The sequence below is a fragment of the Chinchilla lanigera genome, unplaced genomic scaffold (genome assembly GCF_000276665.1).
Source record: "Chinchilla lanigera isolate Chin_1 unplaced genomic scaffold, ChiLan1.0 scaffold00011, whole genome shotgun sequence".
NCBI classification, from domain to species: domain Eukaryota; kingdom Metazoa; phylum Chordata; class Mammalia; order Rodentia; family Chinchillidae; genus Chinchilla; species Chinchilla lanigera.
In genome coordinates this window covers 34,956,249-34,981,508 of record NW_004955412.1, presented here as the reverse complement: position 1 = coordinate 34,981,508, position 25,260 = coordinate 34,956,249, and the positions used below count along the sequence as shown (strand labels likewise).

General features: G+C 46.3%; 2 protein-coding genes across 4 annotated transcripts in view; one reads left to right on the top strand and one right to left on the bottom strand.

The window, feature by feature from the left end:
* Ncapd3 (non-SMC condensin II complex, subunit D3) overlaps positions 1-14,045 on the top strand; it is a 67,640-nt gene extending 53,595 nt beyond the window's left edge. The window contains exons 25-35 of the mRNA XM_005378590.2: positions 1,227-1,364; positions 1,617-1,750; positions 1,970-2,172; positions 4,341-4,451; positions 6,019-6,201; positions 6,769-6,917; positions 7,154-7,293; positions 8,293-8,370; positions 12,264-12,338; positions 12,420-12,480; positions 12,563-14,045. Of these exons, the coding sequence (XP_005378647.1) occupies positions 1,227-1,364; positions 1,617-1,750; positions 1,970-2,172; positions 4,341-4,451; positions 6,019-6,201; positions 6,769-6,917; positions 7,154-7,293; positions 8,293-8,370; positions 12,264-12,338; positions 12,420-12,480; positions 12,563-12,671 (1,381 nt within the window). The 3' untranslated portion in view covers positions 12,672-14,045. The remainder of the gene's footprint in view (positions 1-1,226; positions 1,365-1,616; positions 1,751-1,969; positions 2,173-4,340; positions 4,452-6,018; positions 6,202-6,768; positions 6,918-7,153; positions 7,294-8,292; positions 8,371-12,263; positions 12,339-12,419; positions 12,481-12,562) is intronic.
* A 69-nt stretch (positions 14,046-14,114) lies between these two features.
* Jam3 (junctional adhesion molecule 3) overlaps positions 14,115-25,260 on the bottom strand; it is a 65,545-nt gene continuing 54,399 nt past the window's right edge. For all 3 annotated transcript variants that reach the window (XM_005378586.2, XM_005378587.2, XM_013511148.1), the window contains 8 exons: positions 23,268-23,333; positions 22,734-22,847; positions 21,078-21,230; positions 20,438-20,640; positions 19,411-19,510; positions 18,016-18,145; positions 17,874-17,928; positions 14,115-17,321 (listed from right to left, as the gene is read on the bottom strand). In XM_005378586.2, coding sequence (XP_005378643.1) covers positions 17,286-17,321; positions 17,874-17,928; positions 18,016-18,145; positions 19,411-19,510; positions 20,438-20,640; positions 21,078-21,230; positions 22,734-22,847; positions 23,268-23,333 — 857 coding nt within the window. In that variant the 3' untranslated portion in view covers positions 14,115-17,285. The remainder of the gene's footprint in view (positions 17,322-17,873; positions 17,929-18,015; positions 18,146-19,410; positions 19,511-20,437; positions 20,641-21,077; positions 21,231-22,733; positions 22,848-23,267; positions 23,334-25,260) is intronic.

Genomic DNA, 25,260 nt, shown 5'->3' with positions numbered 1-25,260 from the left:
TGGGGTGTGTGCTGAGAATCCTTACTGACTTGAGTGTCAGCCTGAGGCACCCCACTAGGGGAAGATGGATCTCCTGCAAAGTTGTGATACGTTCCAAAGCCCAGCCCCAGCCATCTCTGTATAGTTTTGTTGTGTTCCTGTCTAGTGGAGAGCTGCCCAGTGGCTCTTTTAAGGTGGTAACTGCATCCAATCTGGAAATGAAGGTAAAACCTTAGTCTTGGTAGTGAATGAACCGCAGTGAACCCTATTCAGGTTGGCCCCTGAGCAAGCCCAGGGCTTTGGCATTGTCTCGTCTGCTATCATAGGGAAACAGAAATGGTCAGGTAGCCTGTAGGTCTGCAGTTTGGCTTTTGTCCTTTACATTTAGCTCTGGAAGCTGTTAGGCTCTTTACCCTCATTCTGGTGCAGTCTTGATGGTATCTGTCCAATGTAAGGTATCAGGCAGACATGTTGGGAACCTTTGCCAGGTTCAAGGGCCCAGGAAAAGGAGGGCGCCCAGGGCTTGGTGGGGATTCCAGAGCTTGGTACCCTTGGTCATTCTGTGGAGAGTGCTGTACTTGCCGCGTTGACCCAGACTTTGAAGGTCTTGTTAATACTTCTGCTTCTAAAAAGTAAAGTTCCAGTTACCAAAACTGGCTGTTGGTCATCACTGAGGACAAAAACTTGAAGTTCAGGGGATGAATTCAGTCCAGGTGTTTATTTTCAAATGACAGTTGCCGTGATCTCTACTTCAAGAAGAAATTTGGGGTAGATTGGTTGGTTTTTCTCTTAGAAAAGTAACTGGAGGGTCACATTTTGTTAGAATTTTGAAAGGAAACTTTAGAGTGAAAGCCTTTACACTGACCTTGGATTCAAAGGGAAGCATTGAGGAGGAACAGACAAAAGAAGCAGAATTTGTACCTAGCTTGTTGTGTTGTGTTGTATTGTGTTTATAGTACTGGAGATTAAATATAGGGCTCTCATACTGAGCCACATTTGCAGCCCTTTTTTTAATATTTTGAGATAAGTCAGTAAGTGCCCAGGCTGGGCTTAAACATGCAGTCTTCCTGCCTCAGTGTCCCGGAGTATTGAGATTACAGGCGTAAGCCACCACGTCCAGCTTTTACCTTGTTTTTGATCTGATGAACCTGTTTATTGTGACAGACAGAGTTACCACTGTATTTGTAGAGGTTGTCTGTGGATGGCAAATGGGTTGTCTTCTCCTTTGGAATCTCCCTCTTTTGCAGCTTTGGGGAGTTTTGCCTGGCTCACCTATTACTGAAGAGGAACCCTGTCATGTTCTTCCAGCACTTCATCGAGTGCATTTTCCACTTCAACAACTACGAGAAGCACGAGAAGTATAACAAGTTCCCCCAGTCAGAGAGGTCAGTGAGGCAGCATAGCGCTCTCCGCGTCTCTCAGCAGAGCACAGTGAGGCGTGGGAGGTTGGCTATCTCATACCAAGGTGGGACATAGGCCCTGACCGGAGTCCAGAGTGGAAAATGCCTGTGCTGACACCCCAGACACAGGGGTATCCTCAAGCTTGGGGTGCACATTGTTGGGGTGCTTTCTGAATGCTGTGTTTTACCTTTGCTACCCTGCCCACATGATGGTGAAATTGTCCCCTTCTGCCACAGAGAGAAGCAGCTGTTTTCACTGAAGGGAAAGACAAACAAAGAAAGCCGAATGAAAATCTACAAGTTTCTTCTGGAGCACTTCACAGATGAGCAGCGGTTTAATATCACTTCCAAAATCTGCCTTAGCATTTTGGGTAGGTACAGTGTGCTTGGAGTGAAATGGATGTTGATAATGGCCCAGCAGATCTGTAGCAGGATCTGCAGGAAGACCTGTCTTTCATCCTTAGCCAACAGCTATGGCCCATGGGGACCCCCTGGCAGGACCCGCTCCTGGCCCTAATGGCCCCAGTGCTGTGAATTCTCTTCCCCGGGCTGGGTATTTCACAGGAGCTGATTTCTGGTCCCTTCCTCAGCCTGCTTCGCTGATGGTGCCCTACCTCTGGACATGGAAGCCAGCGAGTTACTGTCCGATACCTTTGAAGTCCTCAGCTCAAAAGAGATCAAGCTTTTGGCGATGAGAGCTAAGCCAGACAAGGACCTCCTGCTCCTCGAGGAAGACGAAGTGGCCTTGGCCAACGTCGTCATGCAGGAAGCGCAGAAACAGCTCATCTCTCAGGTGTGTGTGCTGTCCTCTCCCTGCAGCTGCTCCTGCCTGTGCTTCCTGGCAGCTGTGCCTAGGGTCCTGCTGTCAGCTTGCGGGAACTGGTCTGAATCTGCTCTTCCTCCTGTTGTTCATCTCTTCCTTCTCCTGAGTTATCTACCAAATTGTCCACAGCTGTAGCTGGTGCTACAGCAGAACACAGAAAAGAAGTCTGGCGTGCCACATGTGTTCTTTGTTTGGGCAGGAGGATAAAATTTGATTGACTTTGGGAAAACCCACTTACCCCTCTGGCCTTACCAGGTCCTATATTCTTGGTGCAAAGTTCGAAGGGCACATTTCTGTTTTCCACCTGACCTAAAGGAGTAGACCGTGATTGCACAGGCTCACTGCAAGATCCTGCCCGTTTAATCTTGCAAATCACTTCTCTGCGTTCCCAGTGGCTCTGACCTTTCAGGCCTGTCCCATTCCCAGTAGTCTCCTTGGCATGCTTTCTGTCTCTAGTTTTTATTTGTTTGCTTGTTTGTTTGAGGCAGGGTTTCATTATGTAGTGCAGGCTGCCCTTGAACTCATGATCCTTCTGCCTCAGCCTTTTGAGTGCCTGGTTTACAGGCGTGTGCCACCACAGCCAGCTTTCTAGTTCTTTCTGTTGCAGGCCATGAACCACCTTGCTGCCAGAGCAGTTTTCCTGAAGTACAAATGTGAGCATTTTATTCCCCTGTTTAAAGTAGACTAGAGGCAGACAGACTGTGAGGGGCAGCAAGGAACCGTGGGGGCTGATGGACTGTAGGTGATTTATGGAATGGTTACCCAGTATGTCCTGGAGTGAAAACTTGCAGCACTGTTCGCTCAAGACAGGGAAATTTATCATGTGTACATTTTATCTTGTGAACACGCTTTACAAACCATGTTTGCAGCTTCCCACCATCTTCAGAATAAAAGCCTGAGCCGCCTCAAGAAAAAACTCTCAGTGTGCCTGGCCCTGCCCCACCCCTCCCCTCCTTCTGCCCTCCCTCTGGTTGGTCCTGATCCTGCAGTGCCCTCTCCCATCCCTCTTGATCCCCACCTGCCTTGAGCAGCACATTTCAGGGAAGACTCCAGTGCATACTCCCGTCTGCCTCCTTCCCGATGGTGCCCCTCCTCCATAGTGAATTCTCAGCCGCCTCCCACTGTTGCCATCTGCCGTTCCTCACAGTGGCTCTGGTCTAGAAGCAGCTTGAGGGCAGGAATTCTGGGCTTCTCTTCTGTATCCATATCAGCAACACATGTAGTCCACTCTTTAATAAAGAGTGGTCCAAAACTAGTACCATGTGTTCAGTTTTATATTTATTCAATTGCTTCTTGTCCTACCTATTGCCCTCTTGTTCCAGGGATTTGTAAGACTTTGTGTTTTGAGATAGGGTCTCACTGTATAGCTTAGGCTGGCCTTGAATTCACAGCAGTACTCTTACGTCAGTCTCCTGTGTGGTAGGATTACAGGTCTAGGCCACCATGCCTGGCCCTGATAAGCCTTTTTGGAAATGAGTGCTTTACAAGCAAGAAACACATGAGTGGCTTTAAATGAGAAGAAAATGTACTTTGCAAGTTCACAAGGATAAATCTTACACATGTGAACTAATGGAATATTTTAATTGTGAAAGATTTATTGGAAAATATTTGAGTTACTGGTCATTTAAATCAAGTACTATGTAAATACAGAGCACTTTGGAAAACATACAGAGTTGCATATCCAGAGTGGTGTGCGCTCACACAGCAAGCCATTCTCATGCTGTGCCATGTTTAGACTATTGTTTCACCTCAGGACAAAGAACATCTCTGCAGAGCAGAGTGAGCTCCTTTTCCTCCCATGGGGAAAGATGCTGAATGGAAGGACTGAAAACAGAGCCAGCCAGAGTCAAGGGTCCGTGAGGGGTCTGGAGCTTTTTGTCATTGTTCAGCACATTTCTTACTGGTTTTCTTCCTTAGAAAATAGGAGTAGTATTTACCTGTACCCACTCACACATCACCCAAGTATCTGATGTAGAGTCTTCAGGAGAAAAGCAGGAGGTCTGCACATCCCTGGTATCACAGTGACAAAGTCAGGTCCATAGTGTGCTGGGTGGGCTGCACAAAAATAAATTAGGTCAAGGGAGACATCTGTCTTTCAGAAGTTTATAAATCTAAACCATGTCTTTGTGTTACTTCAGGTCCAGAAGAGGAACTTCATAGAAAATATCATCCCCATTATCGTTTCCCTGAAGACTGTGCTGGAGAAAAACAAGATGCCAGCTCTTCGGGAGCTCATGTACTATCTGAGGGTAAAGGAGGAGCTTGACTTTTGGGGTTGCATTCACCCACTAGGTTCATCACCACATCTTCTGCAGGTGTAGACATACGGTAATGCTAAGAACTGAAAAAGCAGCAAAAGTGATACTCCACTGATTTGTTCAGATGCACTCCTGCCAGGTGGGGTTTGACCGGGGCGCTGCTGCAGCTGTTCCTCCTCCACTAGGGCTGCTGGGTTTATGAAGGGCTGACATGCTGTGCTGAAGGTGTCCACCTTGATAGGGTTAGACTGCTTTTAAGACTCTCTCTGGGGCTAAGGACAAATTATCTTGGTGTGTGTTGGTTGAGGGTAAGGCAAAAGGTAGTTAAGGTATTTAATTATGGTGTGTTTACCCTCCAAGCATCTCAGATGGCTGTGGCCAAAGTCACTACCCTAGGCAAGATGCCTAGGAGGTGGGGCAGGGAGTGCTGAGCTGGTCCTGAGATACCACCCTCCCTGGGCTGGAGTTGTTCCTGAAGCAGGGGGACCATCAGAAGGTCCATTTGAACAAAGCCAAGGTGTTTATTTGCAGGGCAGACCTAAATGAGACTTCAGGCCTTTCTAACAAAAATTACTCAGAAATAAATGCAACTATACTTTCCTTTAACAACTTTTTTTCTCTGTTCACACTATGTATTTTTCTTCCTTAAAAATTTTTTGCCTACAAAGGTACAACCAAATTACACTAGATACACTTTTTACAATAGCTTTTTATTTTAGGGAAGCTAAGGAGGAAAAGATAGGCTCACTACATGAAAAAAAGAGAACTTCCAATTATTCTTATACTTTTATTGCTGTAACTATTTTAAACCTGGGGGGTTCAGAAGAACACACGAACTTACATCCTAAATAAGGTGCTTAAACAAGTCTTTGTCCTGTTTCTAAGCTCAGGCAGAGGGTGCCTCAGGGCTGCCGTGTCTTGGTAGAGGCTGGGCGGGTTCCCTGCCTGTGAATCAGGGAAGCACAGCGGGATTGTGCTGTCGTGGCGGCTGGAAGCACAGGGGGATTTTCCTCTTTTTGCTGAGGCTCCCTTCCTCATGGGAGCTGCAGTCTTATCTTTCCCCGCCTCTGATGTTGTCAGCAAAGGCATTTCTTGCTCTTGGCCAACAGCTCTTGCTCCACGCAGTCCTTTTTAGACCTGAGAATGTTTTTGCCCAGGTGTGATATATGGGTTTACTGTAAAATCTTTAGAAACAAAATGTGATCCCTAGATGCCAGTGGGGAAGGCTGACAGGGACAGCAGAACAGCCTCTAGACTGCGCTGCCTTCTGTGACTGCTGCAGGGCTGTCTGCGCTGCAGCCACATCTTTGTCTCATCAGGAGTCCAGGCAGCCGCTCACTGCCTGCAGGTAGACAGGAAGCTGCCCGTGAGCTGCCGATGATTAGTAATATCTCCCCTCATGGTCAGCTTGTGTTTCCTTGGAATGTGCAGTTTTGTTAAGTAGCTTGTTCCTTAACAATTTGCACTCAGCAATACAAGGCTTACTGTTCTGTTATTTTATGTCAAGCTCTGTTCTTTACTCAATGAAACACTAAAAGATGCTTTTGGGTCATTTTAGGAGGTGATGCAGGATTACCGAGATGAAGTCAAGGATTTCTTTGCAGTTGACAAACAGCTGGCCTCAGAACTCGAGTATGACATGAAGAAGTACAATGAACAGCTGGCCCAGGAGCAAGAGCTGGCCAAACAGGCAGAAGCGAACAGGAGGGCTAACAGTGACACCGGGGCACAAGCCACTCTGGTAGGCAAGAGACCCGCCTTAGGTTGACCAGTTTTCCAGTCTGCTTTGTGCTTTCCTGGCTTGCCTCAAAACTCACCTGCCCTCAGGTGTGTCTGCCTTTGTTGCATGTGATGGGCGCACTAGTGGCTTGAAGCTCTCCTTCCCACAGGCGCTGCCATAGGACCTTGCCAGAAAAGTCACAGTAATGGTGGAGATGTAGGAGTGTCTAGAAGACGAGCTGGAGGAGGGTGTTCCATCTTCATGTCCAGGGACTGCGGGCATCTGGGGTCGTTGCCGTCTTACAGCTGCCCCTCCAGAGCAGAGGCCCCAGGGTCTTTAGCTGCTGCTCATGCTAGAAACAAGAAGCTCTCACTGGTTGAGGGACCCACACAGATCTGCTGCATTAAGAAGCGATTAGGCCAAACAAATTGGTTCCTTTTTCTCTTTAGTGCCACAACATCTGCACAGGACAGTTTGCTAATAGTTGTGTTTTGAAGAGAAACTGTACTAATGTACACTGACACATTTTAAAGTAGACTGTGCATGGGCTTGCTCATAGCATTTGACAATTCCACTGATCTCTAACAGGTTGCCCCAGGCTTAGAAGCAGTGCCAGCTGCTGTCGGCCAGAAACATGCCACTGTGTCTCCGACCCCAAGCTGGCCTTCCGCAGCTGGGTCCAGCGCTGACTACAGACTGGAAACTGGGCCTCCGCAGATATTAATGCCCAAGGCCAAGTAAGGAGTGCACTGAGGCAGTGGGAGTCTGAGTTGCTCACTGTGCTGTCTCCCCCAGTGTCACCCACAGGAGCTCTTCAGTGTCTGTGCTGACACCTTGCTCCACTCCCCTTGGAGGCCAGAAAGAGGCTGGGCGAGGGGTGGCTCGAAAGGAAGTGGGTGGGCATCTCGGTCTCGCTGCTGCCTGCACAGTGGTCTGCCCTGAGTCAGTGTCTGTGGCCTGTTATTCTCCACAGGCCCATGTCCCTGAGCACCATTGCAATCCTGAATTCTGTGAAGAAAGCTGTGGAGTCCAAGAAGAGGCACCGCAGTGGAAGTGTGGGAGTACTGCCTTTCTCTCTAAATTCTGCAAGCCCAGAGAAACTGAACACCCATGGTAAGCCTTGAGGTTGGCACCAGACAGCAAGAACTTGCAGGTGAAAACACAGGTCTAGTTCTCATTCCTTTTCAAATTGTTTCTGTTTGTTATTTGTAAAACAAGTAGCACTAATTGGGGATAAGATTATAGATAAGAAAATGATGCATGTTTATGCCAAAAGATTTGAGAAATACAATGAAATACAAGACTGATCCATACAATGAGGTTTCATTTCTTCAGTCTTTCTACTTTTCACGTACATGTTTATAACCTGCTTCCCTACATACACTTTCAATGACACACAGTAAAAATTTTTTCATGAACTTTCAAAACTTTTCCCGTGGCTTTATAGCATTCCATGTTGTGTAAGTATCAAAACTTTTTATTACTACCCAATTTTTTTTTTTGAGACAAGATCTTGCTCTGTAGTTCAGACTGGCCTTGAACTCACTATGAGGCCCAGACTTGAGGTGATCCTCCTGCCTCAGCCTTCCAAGTGGTGGAATTATAGGCATGTACCACCATGCCCAGCACTACTACCCAATTCTTGAAAGTGTAGATGCTTTTCAATTTTTTTTGTATAAATCAGTGTCACAGTAGTAAATATCCTTGCATACACAGCCTTGTATGTGTAAGTTGAGATTATTCCCAGCAGCTAAAGGCTGTATTTAAAAATTCTTATACTATCAAGCTATCCATAATTCATGCCAAATGGTACAGGTGTCTCTATATCCCTGCTTAGACACACTGGTTTTATAATTTTACATTGTCTTTGTTGAGGTTTATTGACCAAAAATTATGACTTTAATTTCCATTTCTTTCAATTCTACTGCTAATGGGCAATTTTTTCCATGTTGGTCATTTATTTGTAGTTATTTCTGAATTTCTTCTTCATAAGAACACTTTAAACATTAGAAATTTTAATTTTACCATATATATCTTATGTTTTCTCATTTGGTTTTTCTGTTTTGCAACATTGGATTTTTGGACAGATAAGACTCTTCTGCTCTATTTCAGCATCTTCCTGCAGCTTAGAGCGAGAGATTAATGGATCGATGGACTGGATAAGCAGAAGAGCAATCAGCACTCCTGACAGTAAGTAGTGAGTTTGGATGAGCTGCCTCCCGTGCTCAGCACAGCAGTCCCAGGTTTGCTAGAGTTGTAGTGGAACTCTGCTGCAAGACAGATGGATCTTCCATCTACAGGCTCTCCTCATGCCCAGCTGCACTGCAGTGCATTGTTTGGATTATGTGTTTCACACCCATTGCAGTTGCTGGATTAATGAGCATTTCCTGAATGTCTGGCATTCTTCCTGGCACTTTTGTGTACATCAGTTCGGTCAGATCTCACAACAGCAGGACCCTAGTGTGACCAACATGCAGCTGAGGCCTGATGTGTCAGGTCACTGACTCACACGGTGCCATTGTGAAGGCAGGGTCTCCATGGTCTCCCTGCCGTGCAGGTGTGTGCACACTCACTGGTCTGCTCTACCTGGGGTGTCAGGGTTTAGCACTGGAGGCACCTTGCATGCCTGGAGTTAGGTTTCCCAGCACCCGGAGCCAGCAGTTCGGTGGTGAGGGCTACACCCTGCCTGCCTTAAGCCAGTGTCTTCTTGGTTCCACCTGGTGTTTTTCCGGATGTCCCATTTTTTTTCACAAGAGAGGGCAGGTAGAATGGTAAAATGTTTTGTCCCAATTTTTCATTTTACAGCTGCTTATTGTCTCAAACTCCATAGAGACCATTATTTTGAGAAAATTATTATGCACATTGAGGATCCTTTATCCAAAATACTTGGGACCAGAAGTATTTCAGATTTCAGGTATTTTTAGATTTTGTAATATTTGTATACATAAAGTGAAGTATCTTGGGGACACAATCCAAGCCTAAACACAAAATTTATTTGTATTTTGTATACTGTGTTTACACAAGGCCTAAAGGTAATTTTATAGTTTTTTACTGAACCTGTATTTTTACTGCAACCCATCACACAAAGTCTGATGTGGAATTTTCCACTTATGGCCTCATGTTGGCATTCTAAACTGCTCTGATTTTAAAGCATTTTAAATTTTCTGTTTTCAGATGAGGGATCCTTGATTGGTAGTATGAAGAAATTGGTACTGTCCAAAATACAGACTGTCATTTCAGGGGCTGCCTGGAGTGCTCTCGCGCATCCGCATCCTTGTGCAGCCTCCTGGGGCCTCCAGCTCCCTCTTCCTAACTCGCGCCCTCGCATGCCACATCCTCGCCTGGCACAGCCTGCCCGGCCCTCCATGCTCACTCAGTTGTCCTTCCATTTGAGAGCTATCTGATTCCTCACTGCGTATGGGGCTGACTCCAGAGGTGTGGTGGATGTCACACAGGGATCTGTTCAGCAGCCCAGCTGGGGCTGATCTCAGGCCTCTGATTCCATGCAGTGTCCCCTTGTCCAGCCTATTCCCAGTTCAGATCCAAGCAGGAAGAGTACTGCACCTCCATGTTCCCTTCCACAGTGGAGGGCATGGAGTCAGCCCTTCGGACAGTCACACTGTGTCAGCTCCCAGCCTGGGCGCCTGTGTGCTGCCTGCTCACTTGTACTGTCAACCTGTGGTGCTGTACTCATGGGTTTTAGGTAATTTTCTTCCATGGCTTCTCTAAAGGAGATTAATGGATGAACAGAATTCCCCACCCCACCTCTCCTCAGATACAGCTGCCTCATGAAAGGTGGGTGGCAGTTTGCCTCCCTCTTTGTTGACAGGTGTGATGTGGAAAGTAGAATGGCCAGCCCCTTGCAAAGAGCAAAGTTGTCAATGCTCTGTGTTCCTGGCTTCTGTTTGGGCCACTGGGTGCCATGTGCTGCAGAGGCAGGGAGAGGGCTTCTTGTTTCAGTCTCTTGGCCTCATGGCAGCACGTGCCCTCAGCAGTGGAACCTGGCATGGCATGTTAATGCTGCTTGAGTGTGCGTGTGTGGAATTCATCTGCGCTGAACTCATCTGTGGTGTCTCTGGATCAACAGAGCACTTGCTCTTTCGCAGGATGCTGAGTGTGATGCCCCTGCTGATGCAGCTTCTGCCCATGTCTCTGTTTTAAACCAGGAAGAAATGCTTTAAGGGCCATTGCTCGTGCCCCTTCCTTGGAGGATTATCGGAGAACTGACATGCACCAAGTGCTATTAACATTAGCATGGTTTAAAAAGACAGGCAGCTCCCAGTATGGGTGGGGATGACTATCCCAGCTCTGCGAAGCCAGTAGGAAAACTGCAGCCCACCAGGAATATTCAACACAGAAACCAGTTTTCCTAATTGGGAAGGAATAATTTCAGAGCTAGAATTGTAACTGAAAATCAGGGAGAGGAGAAAGCAAGCACCCTTTTTACTGCTGTATTTAACGCAGCCAAGATGATTCTGCCTTTGGGTCTAAGCACATGTGCACTCAGCTAGGATGCGGCTGTGAGAGCTACCACAGATGTGCTGTTGGAAAGGTGAGAGATTATTATCTGGACTACACACACGCTTTTGACCAGGAAAAGCAATGTGTGTGTGAGGAAGAGGAGTCTCAGCGGGTAGCACAAGGAGGAACTTCATAGGAACAGCAGAAGCCACAGTGATGAAGTACAGTTCTCTACTATTACCTAAAAGCAGGAGTACTCCATGTCTGTAGAACTACAGGGACCTTAGAATTCAGACCAGAGAGATAGACTGAGTTCTAAGGAGGTTACAGTGTGGACAGCAGGGAGAACTCTAGAGCTCTTCTCAGAGGTGCTCTTGGAGGAAGGCAGGCAGCTGAGCCAGGCCTGTGCCTTGCTCCTAGAAGTGCGTTGACGGAGCGTAGGCGGAATGTGCAGCACCGCGGGGGAGACCACACCTGCCAAGCACAGTTGGGATGCATTGTGGGCAGGTGGGGGCCAGCAGCCCAGGCAGAAACTAGAGTGCACACAGTGTGACACACCAGGGCCTGGTGGAAAGGTGGTCCATAGGCACAGAGGCCGCAGCATGTGCAAACATTCTTTGTGTTTGTAAGGGTGGCTTGGGCCCACACAGACCAAGGTTAGATTTTAGGTTTCCTTAGAACAGAGACCTCAAGGTGTTGAAGTAGGCAGCAGCTTTACTTGACTTTAAACATGACTCCAGTGAGAGAAGATAATACTGAGTAAGTTATAGCTAAAAAATTGTGGACTTAACCCTACAGCAGGTACTTTACATAAATAATATCATTTTATCTTGACAACCTCGTGTTGGTTAGGTAAGTTTTTATCTCCATTTTAGAAATGAAGAGGGGCTGGGGATTTAGCTCAGTGGCACAACAGCTGCCTGGCAAGCACGAGGTCGTGAGCTTGATTCCTGGTACTGGGGAAAAAAAAAAAAAAAGAAATAAAGAGTTGAGGTTCTTAGCATAGCTCACACAGTAAGACAGCACCAGGATGCAGATCCATTCTGCTTTAGTCTGTGTTCCTCAAAAATGTGCTTCCTGCTGAAGGGTGGACAGAAAGCCTGTAAATACCAAGGACAGAATGGACTGGGTGGGATGCAGGCACCCAGGATGCTAGAATGCACAGGGCTTGGTCACTGATTCCAGGTGGGGACGTATTTCTACTTTGGATGGACAACTTCCTGAGTAGTAACATCCCTGGTAACAAGAAAAGGGAAAGTGTGAAGAGGTGGCCAGCTGGCGACATCTCTTTGGGGGCTCCAGGTGAAGTACCCCACTGAGTAGCCCAAACAGAGCCGGAAGTCTGGCATGTGGCAGTCACCAGACACCGAGCAATGAAAGCACAGGGGCTGAGGCAGCCTGAGAAAGCTGTGGTCAGAGAATGAAGGTCGGGACTGGAGGGAGGTTCACACCATCAAGTCCTGAGAAAAGGTCAACTTGAGGCCTGAGCGTGGCCATCACTTGGGTGCAAGGTAGGGGTTGTGAATCAGAACCAGAGCAGAACTCTCCTGCTTGCTCAGGCCGCTGTACCTGAGGCCTGTCTTATCAGTTCTTCACTAACAGTGGTGTTTCCCCTTACCCAGAGTCCATTGATGAAGTCACATTTGGAGCAGGCGTCAGTTACATAGAGACATCACAGACTCCTCTTTCCGCCAAAGGCAAGTTCTCACTTTCTTTCCTGTCCCATCCACCAACTGCCTTTAAAAGTTTGGGAAAACTGAGTTTTTGTTTACTTGCAGACAAAACTGAAGCCCCGAGGCAAGGAAATGACATTTTATGTTTATCACTGCCTGATAAACCGTAAGTCTGCCAAAGGGTTCTTTTGAGGTTGAGGTTCCTTACCAGAGTTTCTTTAGTTCTAGAATGACTGTTTCTTTCCCAGGCCTGCACAGCCTCAGCAGTGGAATGTGACCTCACCCGCCAGGAATAAAGGCAACCCAGCCCCCAGCAGGAGGTCCCTCCGCAAGGCCCCCCTGAAAACAGCCAACTGAAGCTGGATCCGACTGAGGCCTGAAGGCCAGGCCTGGAGGACGGTCTTGCATGCTGCGTGCAGACAGGCAGGGAGGGGACTGGACATGTGCCTCCCTCGTGCCCCTCACTGTAATAGCAGAGCCTCCACAAGAACTAGCGCTACTGCTTGCCTCTGGCTGGCTGGCCAACCTTTTATATTTCTTTTTATAAAACTTGGGGTTAAAACATTATGAAGTAACAGAAATGCCAGATTAATATTAAACCTTAATTCCATTTGAGTATCAGGTCCCTTCTGATATGCTTCAAATCCAGTCTTTAAAAAACACAAAATATTTCATCTTTCTTTTATATAAATCAAGCTTCTATTAGCTTGTCTGAATTCCTTATAGTACATATTTTCCCATATCTAATGACAAAATTTTGACTGTAATATTTTTTCTATGTATAGTTGCAGATTTTCAAAATAGTGTACAGCTTTCTAAAATTAAGTAATAAAGGCTAAGCATAAATAAAGGCTCTTAGCATTCCACAGAATTTGCTGTTAAGACAGGGCTATTATTGTAGTCATTGAAACTTTACATAAAATATTTAAGAGTGAAACCAAATCTTTGCCTCAGGGAAAAGGTAATTCTGGTTGTCCCTAAGGTCTGGCTCACCTGCCCTGCCCTGTGTTCCCACGTGGAAGCTGTCCAAGCTGTTAGTACAGGGCTCCCTCACTGGCTAGTGCGGGGCCTCACCTGCTCTCAGTGTGGAGATCAGGCTGGAGAGAAAATATCTGACAAAGATCACGCCAGTCCCCTAACAAAGGAGGAAAAATGAAAAGGGTTTCAGTTTGAGAAACGAGGGGGCACAGGTGGGAAAAGGTGGGTCACACTGGCCAGTTCAGTGAAGAATGGGACCAGTTTTGCTGGGCCATGGTGGACGCGAGTCTGATAGCATGGGTCCTGCTTACGAAAACTCAGCTTTGTGCCCTTACGCAGAATGGCAATGATACCAGTTCATAGGTCCTCTGCATATCTCCACTGGCACCTTCAGGCTGGCCCCAACTCCCTGCCTTGGTGACCCTCCAACCTCAGCCTGAGTCCTGAAGAGCTGCGACTACAGGCTCACACCACCCGGCCTGGCTGGGTTTGGTCTGGTCTGGTCTGGCTTAGCAAGAGTACAAAGTTAACTCTTTGGTTTTTTCTTTCTAAAGTTACTGAAAACTTTGTTACAGGTCCTATTAGTTTCATAAATAATGGGTTTCAATGAGGTGTTTACTTTTGCTTGGTTTTTATGAGTCTTTTTCATGTAGTCCAAGTTAGCCTTAAACTTCCTGTGTAGTCCAGGTTAGCCTCAAATTCTGCCCTCTTCCCACAACCTGTGTACTGGAATTACAGATGTACACCACTCACTCCTTGCTCCATGTGGTATTTTATACATATATATAACGTATAAAGTGTGACTGAAAAATACAAGGAATATTTAATTTTCTACTTTATTAACCCCCCCTGCTTCAAACCCACTTGTCCCATCGTCCTTGCCACATTTTGAAGCAGGTCCAGAAATCCTCTCTCCTATCTTCAATTACACTGTCATGGCTATTTCAATGTTATCTTTCGTGGTGATTTTGACTTTGGAGAAGAGCCAGATTCAATGAAAAAGAGGGATGAAGACACATAGCAGGGTCTTTACAATCCTGTTTTTCTCCTTTGGATTGCACTGAGCACAGTATTCACTGTATTTTTGATCCCACCTCGTAAGGACAGTACCAAAAGAGGACTTCCAGGACTGCTTCACTGAGTGACAATAGTAGGATGGGCGTTCAATAGCAGTGTGTCTTTTACTGCAGTAAATTTAAGGAATCACCATATACTTTGGATCATACCCACTTCCCACTGTCCTCTTCTGTACCCCTTCATGTTCTGTGTGTGGTGCTGGGGACAGAACCCAGGGCCTCAGGCATGCTAGGCAAGTGCTCCACTGCAAAGCCGCACCCCAGCAAGCCCCGGAGCTGCTGTTTCGGTGTTTAGGCACGCAGGAATTGGATTTAGGATACAGAAAGCCACTGTGCTCCGCCCGAGCACTCCCATACATGAACAGGGACGCAGATGGCCCCATCATTGGTGCAGTGAGTCACCAAGCTGCTTCTGAGTGGACAGGCTTAGCTCCAGTGCAGGTACCAATTTCTCTGCAGAAGATGCTGGGACCGTACTTTTCCAGGGTACTTGCCTAACAAAATGCTAGGAAGATGTGGTACACCCAACCTAAGTACAAAGAAAGCAGTAAGGTTTGATGTTTTGAAAGCTTTTATAAATGAGGTTTTTAACAAACACCAAATTACACGTGTGTTAGTACAAGTCTATAACACCTATGTACAGCAACAGTCATACCAGAGGCCCGAAGAACAGCCTTGGACAAGTGATGCTGACAAATGCTCGTTCCCTGCACTTCTGCATCACAGGCAGTGTCACCCCTCTGCTTCTCAGACCCAGTTCCCAGGGCACTAGTACACAAGACTGGGTGTAAGAACAGAGGTTGGGCTGCCCTATCACCGTGACCCCAGGGAGAAGGCAGTGTGTTGATTCCCAACAGTGTAGAAGGCAGAGGGGGAGCCACCCTTCCTACCCAGAGCTGTGGAAAGGACGTGGGTATCTGATAGCCAAACACCCAAGAAGACAGGAACCTCTGAGTGAGTACAGAAGAGCTGCCTGCTGCTCCTGCCCAACATCCCACATGACAGTATGTCATGTAAAAAAGTCAATACATCCCTAGTAGTCAATAAAAAAATAACAAAGTATAAAAAATTAAGACACTGAAAGCTGAATCCTAAGGTGACTTGACTACATTCTACATGAAAACCTCGCTCCATGCACACAATGGAGTCTGCTCCTGTGAGGAGCTCTTGCTCTGAGCCTCATCCACACCAGGACTCTGACGCAGCAATGTATTTACGCCTGAGAACATCCACTCTGGACGAACAAAGGCTTTTCCATGATGTTTCTAATGTCCCTGCAAGGTGAGCAGTGTCAGGCAGATAAAAATTTCAAAATCAAAATTAGAACACTGCTTTTGATGCAGGAGTTTTCTTTTCCTCAACGTCAGGCTTTTGACCCTGGCTGTAGCACCTGATCTTCCAAAGGCTGGCTGCCACCACACAAGAGTTACTATGAGGAGAAAGGACCTGCAGTGCCGGGGTGCTCTTTTCAGGGGAAAGAGAACCACTGCATCCGTTTTCTTTAAAAAATAGCTCAGAGATTTGGTTTCAGAATTGCCTTTGGCCCTGGGCAATCTTATGCACTGCACAAAGAGAATTCCCAAAACAAATAGCAGTAGCTGCCTTGTTTTGTGCACCATCCTCAACCAAAAGGTCTCACAGGAACCCAAAGGCTGGGGTGTCACACAGCAGATGCAACACTCAAGCACTCTGTGGCATGTGAACAATATGACCAAACTGGGTGGGACACAATCTGGCCAGGGATACAAATGTGAAAGGGCCAACCCTACTCAAGGGTGGCTCTGGCCCTTCTGCAAGAGTCCAGCAGGGCAGCCTGTTTCAGGGCACAGGCAGCTCAAAGAGGACCCGAGTTACCAGGCTTTCTTTTGGAAAGACGCAGAGATGTTCACACCGCTGAGCGGGAATACTTAAAGGTTTCTTCAGCAACCATGGTCTGATGCACAGATGGCCTAAGTTTTCGTATGCAAATGCTAATCTAGGATGGACAAAGGAATGAATGTTCCAGGAGCCTCCTTGAGAGGATTTCTTGTGTAAAAGAATTACTGGTATCTTCCAATTTAACACTAGTAGTTTAGAACTTCCACTTTACATTGAACTCTTAAAAAAATAAGTTTTTAAACACTGTATGACAATATATTTACAGTTTAAATAGAAATTTTCTTTTCAATAATCAAAATACATCTTTAGCAAAAATTTAGAATGTAAAGTGTTATATAATAAGCAAGACCCATAGAAAAGCATATTTCAGTACCGTTTGAGACTTAGCCTAAGACCAAAAGGGTTTCCTCAAACTCCGACACCCAGGGCTCCTGGGGAAGAAGAGCCCTCTTCTGCAAGCCGTTTATCCTCGAGTCTGCTTCTTTCAAACACAGACCTGAAAGCTCTCCCAGATGGATGAGCTTTAAGCAGACAGTGCAGGAGGGTTAGGCCCAGGAACAAGCCCCACATGCAAACCCTTTTCTGGGCTCACTGACGGAGGCTGCGGCCACAGCCTCACCCTGCTCACTGCTGCTGCAGCCTCAGTCACCTCACCTACTTCACCCTCACGCAGGCAGCCTCATCCTGGCTGCTGCACAGCCTGTGGCAGGTACAGGTCATAGTGTGCAGCTCAGGAGAGCTGCTGCGGGCAGGACCTTTGCGATCACTTACTACCCACATGGGGACCCGGCCAGCAACAGATGGGATCAACTTGGTGAGTCATTCTTTCCCTGGTGGTTACCGTGCCATCTTGAGGAATGTTCCTTTATTCATGTGGCTTGTTAAAGAGTTAAGAAAGAAGGAGCAGTCAACTTTGGCCAAAACAAAAAGCTTCTACATGAGTGTCTGGCTTCATCCAGGTGCGCACAGCTCACGGCGGCCCTCGACAGGAGTGTGTAGTAGAGGTATCTGCATGTGCTCTCGGCCACACCGCCAGCTCTCAGATCACAAATGAGGACTTGTGTCTGAAGTCACCCTGCAAAGCCAGCCCACAGTCAGAACATACCCAGGGGCCAAGGGTGGTGGTAGGAAAGGGAAAACTCACCGAACTGAGTATGGACTAAACAAGTCCCCAAAGGGAGCTGGGAGCCTAACTGAAAACAAATGAAACTATCGTTCTTGACAGTGACATCAGCTGCGTGGGCATGGGGACCCAGAACTCTGGAAGGCTGAGGCAAGAGGATCTTGAGTTCAACCCCAGCCTAGGAAACTTAATGAACTTAGACCCTAGTTAAAAATAAAAAAGGGTTGGGGGTTAACCCTGGGTGGAGGCCCTAGGTTTCACTCCCCCGTACCCCCTCCACCTCCCAACACAGAGTAAAACAAAGAACAGCAACATGCACTAGAGCTTACAAGTGTGAATGCCGTAAGTGCACCATTACTGGAAGAGCTACGAACTTGGGGCCTGCTATGTAACATGGAATCTTCCTACAGGGCCAATGGGATTCCATGCGGGAATGGTTTTTCCGGGTTGGGCATATCTAGATGGCCTTGCTTCCTAGGTGCTACCTTCCTTGCTGGTCCTTACCTCCTCTTCTGTCCTGATGTAGTTAACGCCATCGGGTCTCCCTGGGCTCTTGTAGCTGTGAATGGGGGAAGAGAGCACATCAGTGGAAGGCTACGCTGTGAGTACTGGCCTTCACTGTCCCTTTCATGTAAGGCAAGCCCACCTTTCTCCATCCTGTTTGCTGTTGATGAAGTAGCCACGTCTGTATGCACAGCAGATGCCCAGTGTAATCAGAACCAGGACCGCCAGGACGACCAGAACCCCTCCAATGATGCCAGCAATGTTCAGGTCATCTGCAGAAAGGTTTGTGTGAAGGAAGCTACACACTGTCCATTCTTAGCGAACACCTGGCCTGCCATGCTTCCCTCCCCTGTGCTTAGCCCATTACCCTCTCCTACACCTCCCCTGGCCAGCACACATTTGCAACCTTTCTAGCCAAGGAAGCCGATGCCACAGTGAAAGGCACTAAGCCTTCCACAGTTCAAAGGCAGTTACACTGAATATAGAATTAAGAGAGCCTGGCCTATAAAACATAAAGATCCTCCAGTTGAATGCTTGAGAATATCACTGATGGAAGATATGGTTACATTTTTTATAGGAGCCAGGAGCACTGTGGGAAAAAAATCCTAATTATCAGCGCCTACCTTTGCTATGTAGTATTTTGGTGAAAATTAGTTTTGAGCCTGAAAAGTAAAAGCTACTAAGTGAGAACTTAAGTTTTCACTTATTGTCCACCTAGCCTCTCAGAAGAAACCCCTGCATTCCCATTTCCCATTTCTACACACGGGGCCAAGGCACTTGGTAACATTCAACATGGGGCATTAGTGGCTGTTTCCTTTATATAAATAAAATACATGAAAAAATATGCTGTGATTTATCAACTCAGAAAGCTTCCTCCAGGAGAAAATGACCCTAGAGATTCTCCCCAACTTGCCAAGTGAGAAGACGCATTTAGAATGCATAGCTAACACAGGCCTAAGGTGGGGCCTGGAATCTGTTTATGGAAGAATGGTCCAAATGCTCTGATCATCAAGCACCTTTGGAAAACACTGCTCTGGAATGGCTGAATATGGGAGAGTAAAGAGTTCAGATGCAACTCAAGTGGCTCAGACACCCTACCTGCCCCTTCTCACCCTTAGGGCCAGCATCCCAGAACAGGGAATAGTACTGGGGTGAAGACTCTGTCTTTCAATTTCCTGAAACAGCTCTAACTGGATACATTTCTGGTGGTTTATCCAACCTCATGCTTTCACAACCCTATCAATTACCAGAGAAAGGACATGATGAGACTCTGTGTGAGCTACCTGACTGGTCATGTGTCCAGTGCCAGGTCTGCCTGGCACCTACTAATCAAGATTCAGAAAAAAAAAAAAAAAGATTCAGAGCTTCCTGGTCCTTCCTTCAACCTCCCCAATGGCTTCTGGTGGATCCTGTTATCTCCAGACAAAAGCTGACGTATGCCAGAAGAGTTATTTAAACTGATGGTCTAAACTCCAATCTCAAATGTCCTATTTATTTCCCAGTATTCCAATGAAATCTTTTCAGACAGTTAACTCACAGACTTCCATCTCCTGCTCCTCACACCTGGCTGAGCCCGCATCATTAGAAGCAATGCAGTAATACTGCCCAGAGTCCTCCTTGTGAACAGCACTGAAAACCTGTTCCAGAAAGTGACGATCAGTAAGAAGACAGTCAACGGGGCAAAGGGCACCACAGCTGCCACCCAAGGTCCCGCAAAAGCCAGCATGTGAGAGCACTGCTCTCTTGCTTCTGGCTTCTTTATCAGGCACTGTCCAGCTTCGTCCTGCTAAGATCTCCTCTACTTCTGCCTAAGAGGGACCCAACAGTGCACTCCCCTTAGCACTGCAGATACCAAAGCTGAGCAACATCTGGAATGAGAGTCTGCACTTTGCTTTTATTCAGCAGACTGACAATGACTGCTCCTCAGGCGACACTTTGGCCAAACAAATACCAAGGATCTTATTTATTATAATCACCTTTCATCACAAGCAGCTGGGCATTCCAGGCCAGGGGCTTCCCTGATGACAAGTGTATGGAGCACAAGCCTGGGGTGGCGAGTTGGCAAGACAGGCTGACCAATCTTGTTTCCTCTCCCCATGCCACCCCCACCACCAATGGGTTCTTTAGAAGCAAATGGCAGGCACATTTTATCAAAGAATACTGATATATCTCTTTAAGATAAGAACTTTAAAAAAACCATACTATCATGCCTAATGCAATTAACAGTTAATGTCATCAAACATCCAGCCAGTAATCAAGATCCCCCGATGTGTCATAATGGTTTGTGCAGCTGATTAGCCAAATAGGACTAGAATAATGTCTACCCATACCATTTGTCTAGTATCGTTCCTAGATCTGCAAGTTTCCCTTCTTTTATTTTACCCCTTGGGCTTGTTTATAATGAAGGATAGGTCACCTTTCCTGTAGAATGCCCAACATTCTGAATATCTAACTCCTATCTTATAATGCAGTGCTACTGTCTCTTAATAACCATTCTTTCTATAAAAAGCATCATTTGCTCCAACAAAGAAATCTCCATCTTTACCTCTTAGAAGAGTGCTTACCAGTGTGCCTGTTTCAGAGTTTAAGAGGAAAGAGGAATTTCGGAATCTGGGGTTGGCTCTGGAGTCCGTCGGCAATGGCACATCATTGCGGTACCAGCTGTAGTGAGGTCGTGGGTGGCCCTCGCTCTCTTGGCACTGCAGCGTCGCCATCTTGCCTGCAGGGACAGCCTTTGGTACTCTGCAGACAGGGGTTACTGGCTTCACTGCAGGAAAAACATAGGCTGTTTTATAGCTCAGTAACACAGCTGAACCCACTTAAATAAATCGGCTCCAAAACCGGGAAGCTAAGCCAAGTGATCCTGTACCACTGCCGTCTCCCAGCTGACCTTCTGCCACTGTGTGCTGTCCTTGGCACCCAACCCCCCAGCCCGGACCCACACAAGTTCCCAATTCCTTCCACCTTCAGGAGGGACAGAGGAGACTGAGGACGCTGGAGCACCTTAAGAAAAGGGCAGCAGCTTTACTTCTGTCCATCTTCCACCAACTCAGGCAGTCTTAGCTTTATTAGCTCCCTTCCCTAAGCTACAAGACACCCTCAGGAGTGAGCTCTGGATGCAAAGAAATCAAAATAGGAATTGATCTCTTATCTTTAGCAACATGTGAGGCCTGACAGGTGAAATGCTTTACCAGGAGTTCCCACCTTGCACAGTTAGTTCAATGGCAATCTCATCAATTTCTTTGCGGTCATTTCGAGCAACCACCTCACAGCGATAGAGGGCTGCGTCTGACCGTGTCACATTCCAGATCTTTAGGGAAGTTTTCCCCAATATTTCTGCACGGCCTGCCAGGTCCCCTATGGAAAAGAAGACAAAAGTGCTAAAACACTCTGTAGAGACATTCTGCCACTTAAAGAAGGTTATGTTTCTCCATTAACAGAATGAATGGCCCTCCCCAGGGATAGGAATCATGACTTATTCCTGCTGGTAACATGAGTACCAAAAATAGAAGCCAATGTGTAAGAGGCACTCATTTTGTGTGTCTCTGTTAAGCCAAAAAGCTCATCTCCTTAACATTCCCCAGAGGGACACCCCATTAAAAGAAAATAAAAGAAGTATTAAAAAAAAGAATGTTGGGACAACTGAGTATCCACATGCAAAGGAAGAAGCTGAGCCTCTCCCTCCACATGCAATGAAAACCTAATGTCCTGATGAAAGAGTGAAAGCTAAAACTATGGGCTGCAATGTTCATGAGGCCACGAACACAAGTTATACTGGATGTCATCAAAATTAAAGATATCTGTCCTTCAAAGGACACAAAAAGTCTATAGAATGATGACTGCTAACCTGTCCAGCAGTGCTCTTCCCACAGGGGGCACACCCAGCACCATGCCTGGGACCTACGGGTAGCTCCACAACACCTACTGGCCTCTGTGCCACTGTTCGCCCTTCTGATGATCTCGCCTGGATCACTCCTGTCACGGGTCATGACGAGAAAATGGCTCAGAATGCTTGCTTTTATTCTTCAGAAATGGACTGTGAGTATATCTAAAAGTGTACCTTGATTTAGGATAATTATCTTACATGTTTTATATTTTTGGGCCTGTTAATCTGTGTTGGTGGTAATTAACTTGATAAAGACTTTTTAAATAAATAAGTAAATCTGATCTTAGCAGAAGGGGATAGAAGAAAGGGAAAAAAAGAATTGGGATGTGTCATGTACCCATAAAATTTTATAAATAAATAACAGTAACAAATAACAAGGAAGAGGGATAAAGGAAAGAATACCTCATTGCAAAACCCTTTCTATGTGTCAGATTCATTTAGGACCATGACATACCTGGAAAACCTATGACATTCTATTCCAGAAACATGAAACTGTAAAATCTGGATCTCTTTCTTTAAGAAATCTTTATTTCACCAAATACTTGTACTAAAAATGCCTTAATTTTAAAAATTTGATTTTAAAAATGGATTGTTATATACAGTAAGGTTTTAACTAATCAATATTTATTAAAGTGGAGCAACAGGTACAGAGAAGCTCAATATACTACTTTTGCATGCATTTGGAATTTTTAATTAATAGCAATTTTTTGTTTGTTTGTTTGTTTGTTTTTAGACATAGTCTTGCTATGTAGTTCAGGCTGGCCTTGAACTCACAGTGATCCTCCTGCTTCAGCCTCCCCAGTGCTGGGATCACAGGTGTGCACCACCATACCTGGCTTCATAATAGCACATTTTAAACACAGTTCTGGCTGTAGATGCAGTCAGCAGTCTGAGATAGCTTTCTGATCATTGGTGTATATCCAGGCCCAGGGACAAGAGGAGGGTCAGCAGGCACAGAGGGCCAAGAGTCATACCTTGAATTTTGTTTTCAAAAAACACGTATGAGGTCTGGTCATCTTGGATTTTCTTCCACTCAATCCTGGGGTCACTGGTCTGTGAATCCGTAATAATACAAGACAATTCCACACCTAATGAGCAAAGGGAAAGTGAGCACTGTAACTGCAGAACACTTCTAGGCCCCACCAGCCACCTCTAAGGTAAGACAGGCCTTGCAGACAGGTACCAGCGAGGTACCTCTAGACTCCAAGTCTCTGAGGAAATAGGTTTCACCGAGAAAAAAACTACTGACATTGTGACCCTGCTTTACATAGAAGATTTCTTTGTTGTTTAAGCACAAGCCAAGCTGTGAACAGGTGTCAGGTGATATAAACCCACACAGAGTGCATCACTGGGGTGATGATTCACAGCTCTGACAGGTGTACTGCTGAAATAGCCACCCAGATCACCCTGGGCACAGTGGCGACCCAGGAGCAAGTCTTGAGTTGACTGCAAGACAACCATATGTCCACTAGAGGGTGCCCAATCTCCTTACATCATCTCATACTTACTGTCAAACTCCTGTACCACTGGGTTCCGGTTGCTGGATTTGAGATTTACTGCCCCTACCAAACAGCCTAAAGGGAAAAAGGAAAGCCAGATCAGAGAGGCCATGGATATTGCTCAGTAGCACAGCACCTGCCTGGCAAGCACGAAGTCCTGGGTTCACTTAGTACCAAAAAACAAAAACCCACAGAGGTAATGCATTTTTAAATAGCAAAAGCTCCTCAGCCTGAGGTTAGGGCTTTCTTTTTACACTGGGTGGTGATAGTCACTAACCATAGAGCATGGAGAAATATTATATTCCAAAACAAACTCTCACAGAAACTTGCAGCAGTTGACTGCTTTCCCTTTCAGTCAGACCTCCTGCCACTCCTCCCTTGGGCCTTTCATCTGCCCTCCAGACTCCAAGTCCTGCCAAGATACTCTCAGTACACAGCACCGAGCCAAACTCTTGGCCTGGAGCACCCAAGACACTATCAACCTCCTCAGGGCAGTTATCAGCCAAGCCAGTTAAGGTCTGATGCTCCTCTGCTTTCGTCTCACCACAGCTTCTGGTCCATGAAGAAGTCTGCACCAGTCTTTGGTGAAATGAGAAAGAGTAGTATGTGACTTTCATGAAGCTGAGTTTGTACTATTGAGGATATCAACATATGCTATCTGAATGGTCTCAAATTTCCCAGTCTTGGAGAGAAGATCAAGTAGCTACACTGAGCACCTATAAAATGCCATCCTTCAGCTACTTGGCTCTTCAGAAGGCTGCCATCCCCAAAGAAGGCCTTCGTACAAAGAGCACTGATGAGGCCTCCAGAGGCTGGCTTACTGGGCTGGCTAAAGAAAACACACATAAAGTCCTCCTCCTTACACTTACTAGGCTGCTGGCCACAGCAATCCATTGTTTTCTTTTAGTTTACGGCAAGATCCAGCTTTTTGTATCCATCCCAAAATATACTGTGATCAGTTTTTTAATGTAAGGTATCACTCTAGTTTTAGTAAAAGAATTGAATAAAAGGAGACAGAAAACAAATATACCTGAGTTGCTAACAGTTTCTAAGACATTTACTTTTAAGAAAAGCTATATAGCACCAGGACAAATGAAAACAATTTTTGTTTTGGATACCCTGAGCCACTCCTGGAGACTAGAAATATATCCCACACATATGAGCATTTTCTACTCCTCCTTCAGTCTCAAAGTTCCCAGTGACCCATAAGTACAGGATAAAATATGATGCTCTGAGTATCTTACCAAGGCCACCTGGGTCCCTTCTAAGGAAAGGGATCACAAACAGTCCTTTCAGTATGATCATCACTCATTCAGAAGACACACTACAACTAGCTAAAAGTGAACGTGATTAGGGACCAGTGTTGGATTTAGTTACCTTTCTCACTGCTGAAGCAAAATACCCAACACTGAAAGTTAAAAGAGGAAAGATTTATTTAGCTCACAGTTTGTAGAGGTTTCAGTTCGTAGTCAGCTGGCTTCAAGGCAGGGTGGCTTGACAGAGAGAGGGGCATGGCAGAGAAGAAATAGTTCATGGTGGGCAGAAGACAAAAGCAAGCAAGAGAGAAGCAACAGGCCATGACCACAGCTCCTTCTGTCCCTTATATCTTACCCCGCCCTTAATGCAGGTAGCACTCATACCCTTCATCCTAGCATCACACTGTAAATCAATCCCAGCATTACATCTCTGATCCTAGCAAGCACAAACCCAAGATCTAGCCACCTCTGAAAAGCCCCACATACGACCACATGTGGTACTTGGGGGACATCTACATACAAGCCACAACACGGACCCAAAGACCAGCAAAGATCTACGAGGTGAATCACACTTGCTAGCACTACCCAACACAATCAGCTCCCTTCTCTAACAAGTATGAGCCAAGAGAAATGAGAAAATGAGTGAGACAGGGGCTGGGGATTTAGCTCAGCGGCAAAGCGCCTGCCTGGCAAGCGCAAGGTCGTGAGTTCGGTTCCCGGTACCGGAGAAAAACCAAAAAATCAAA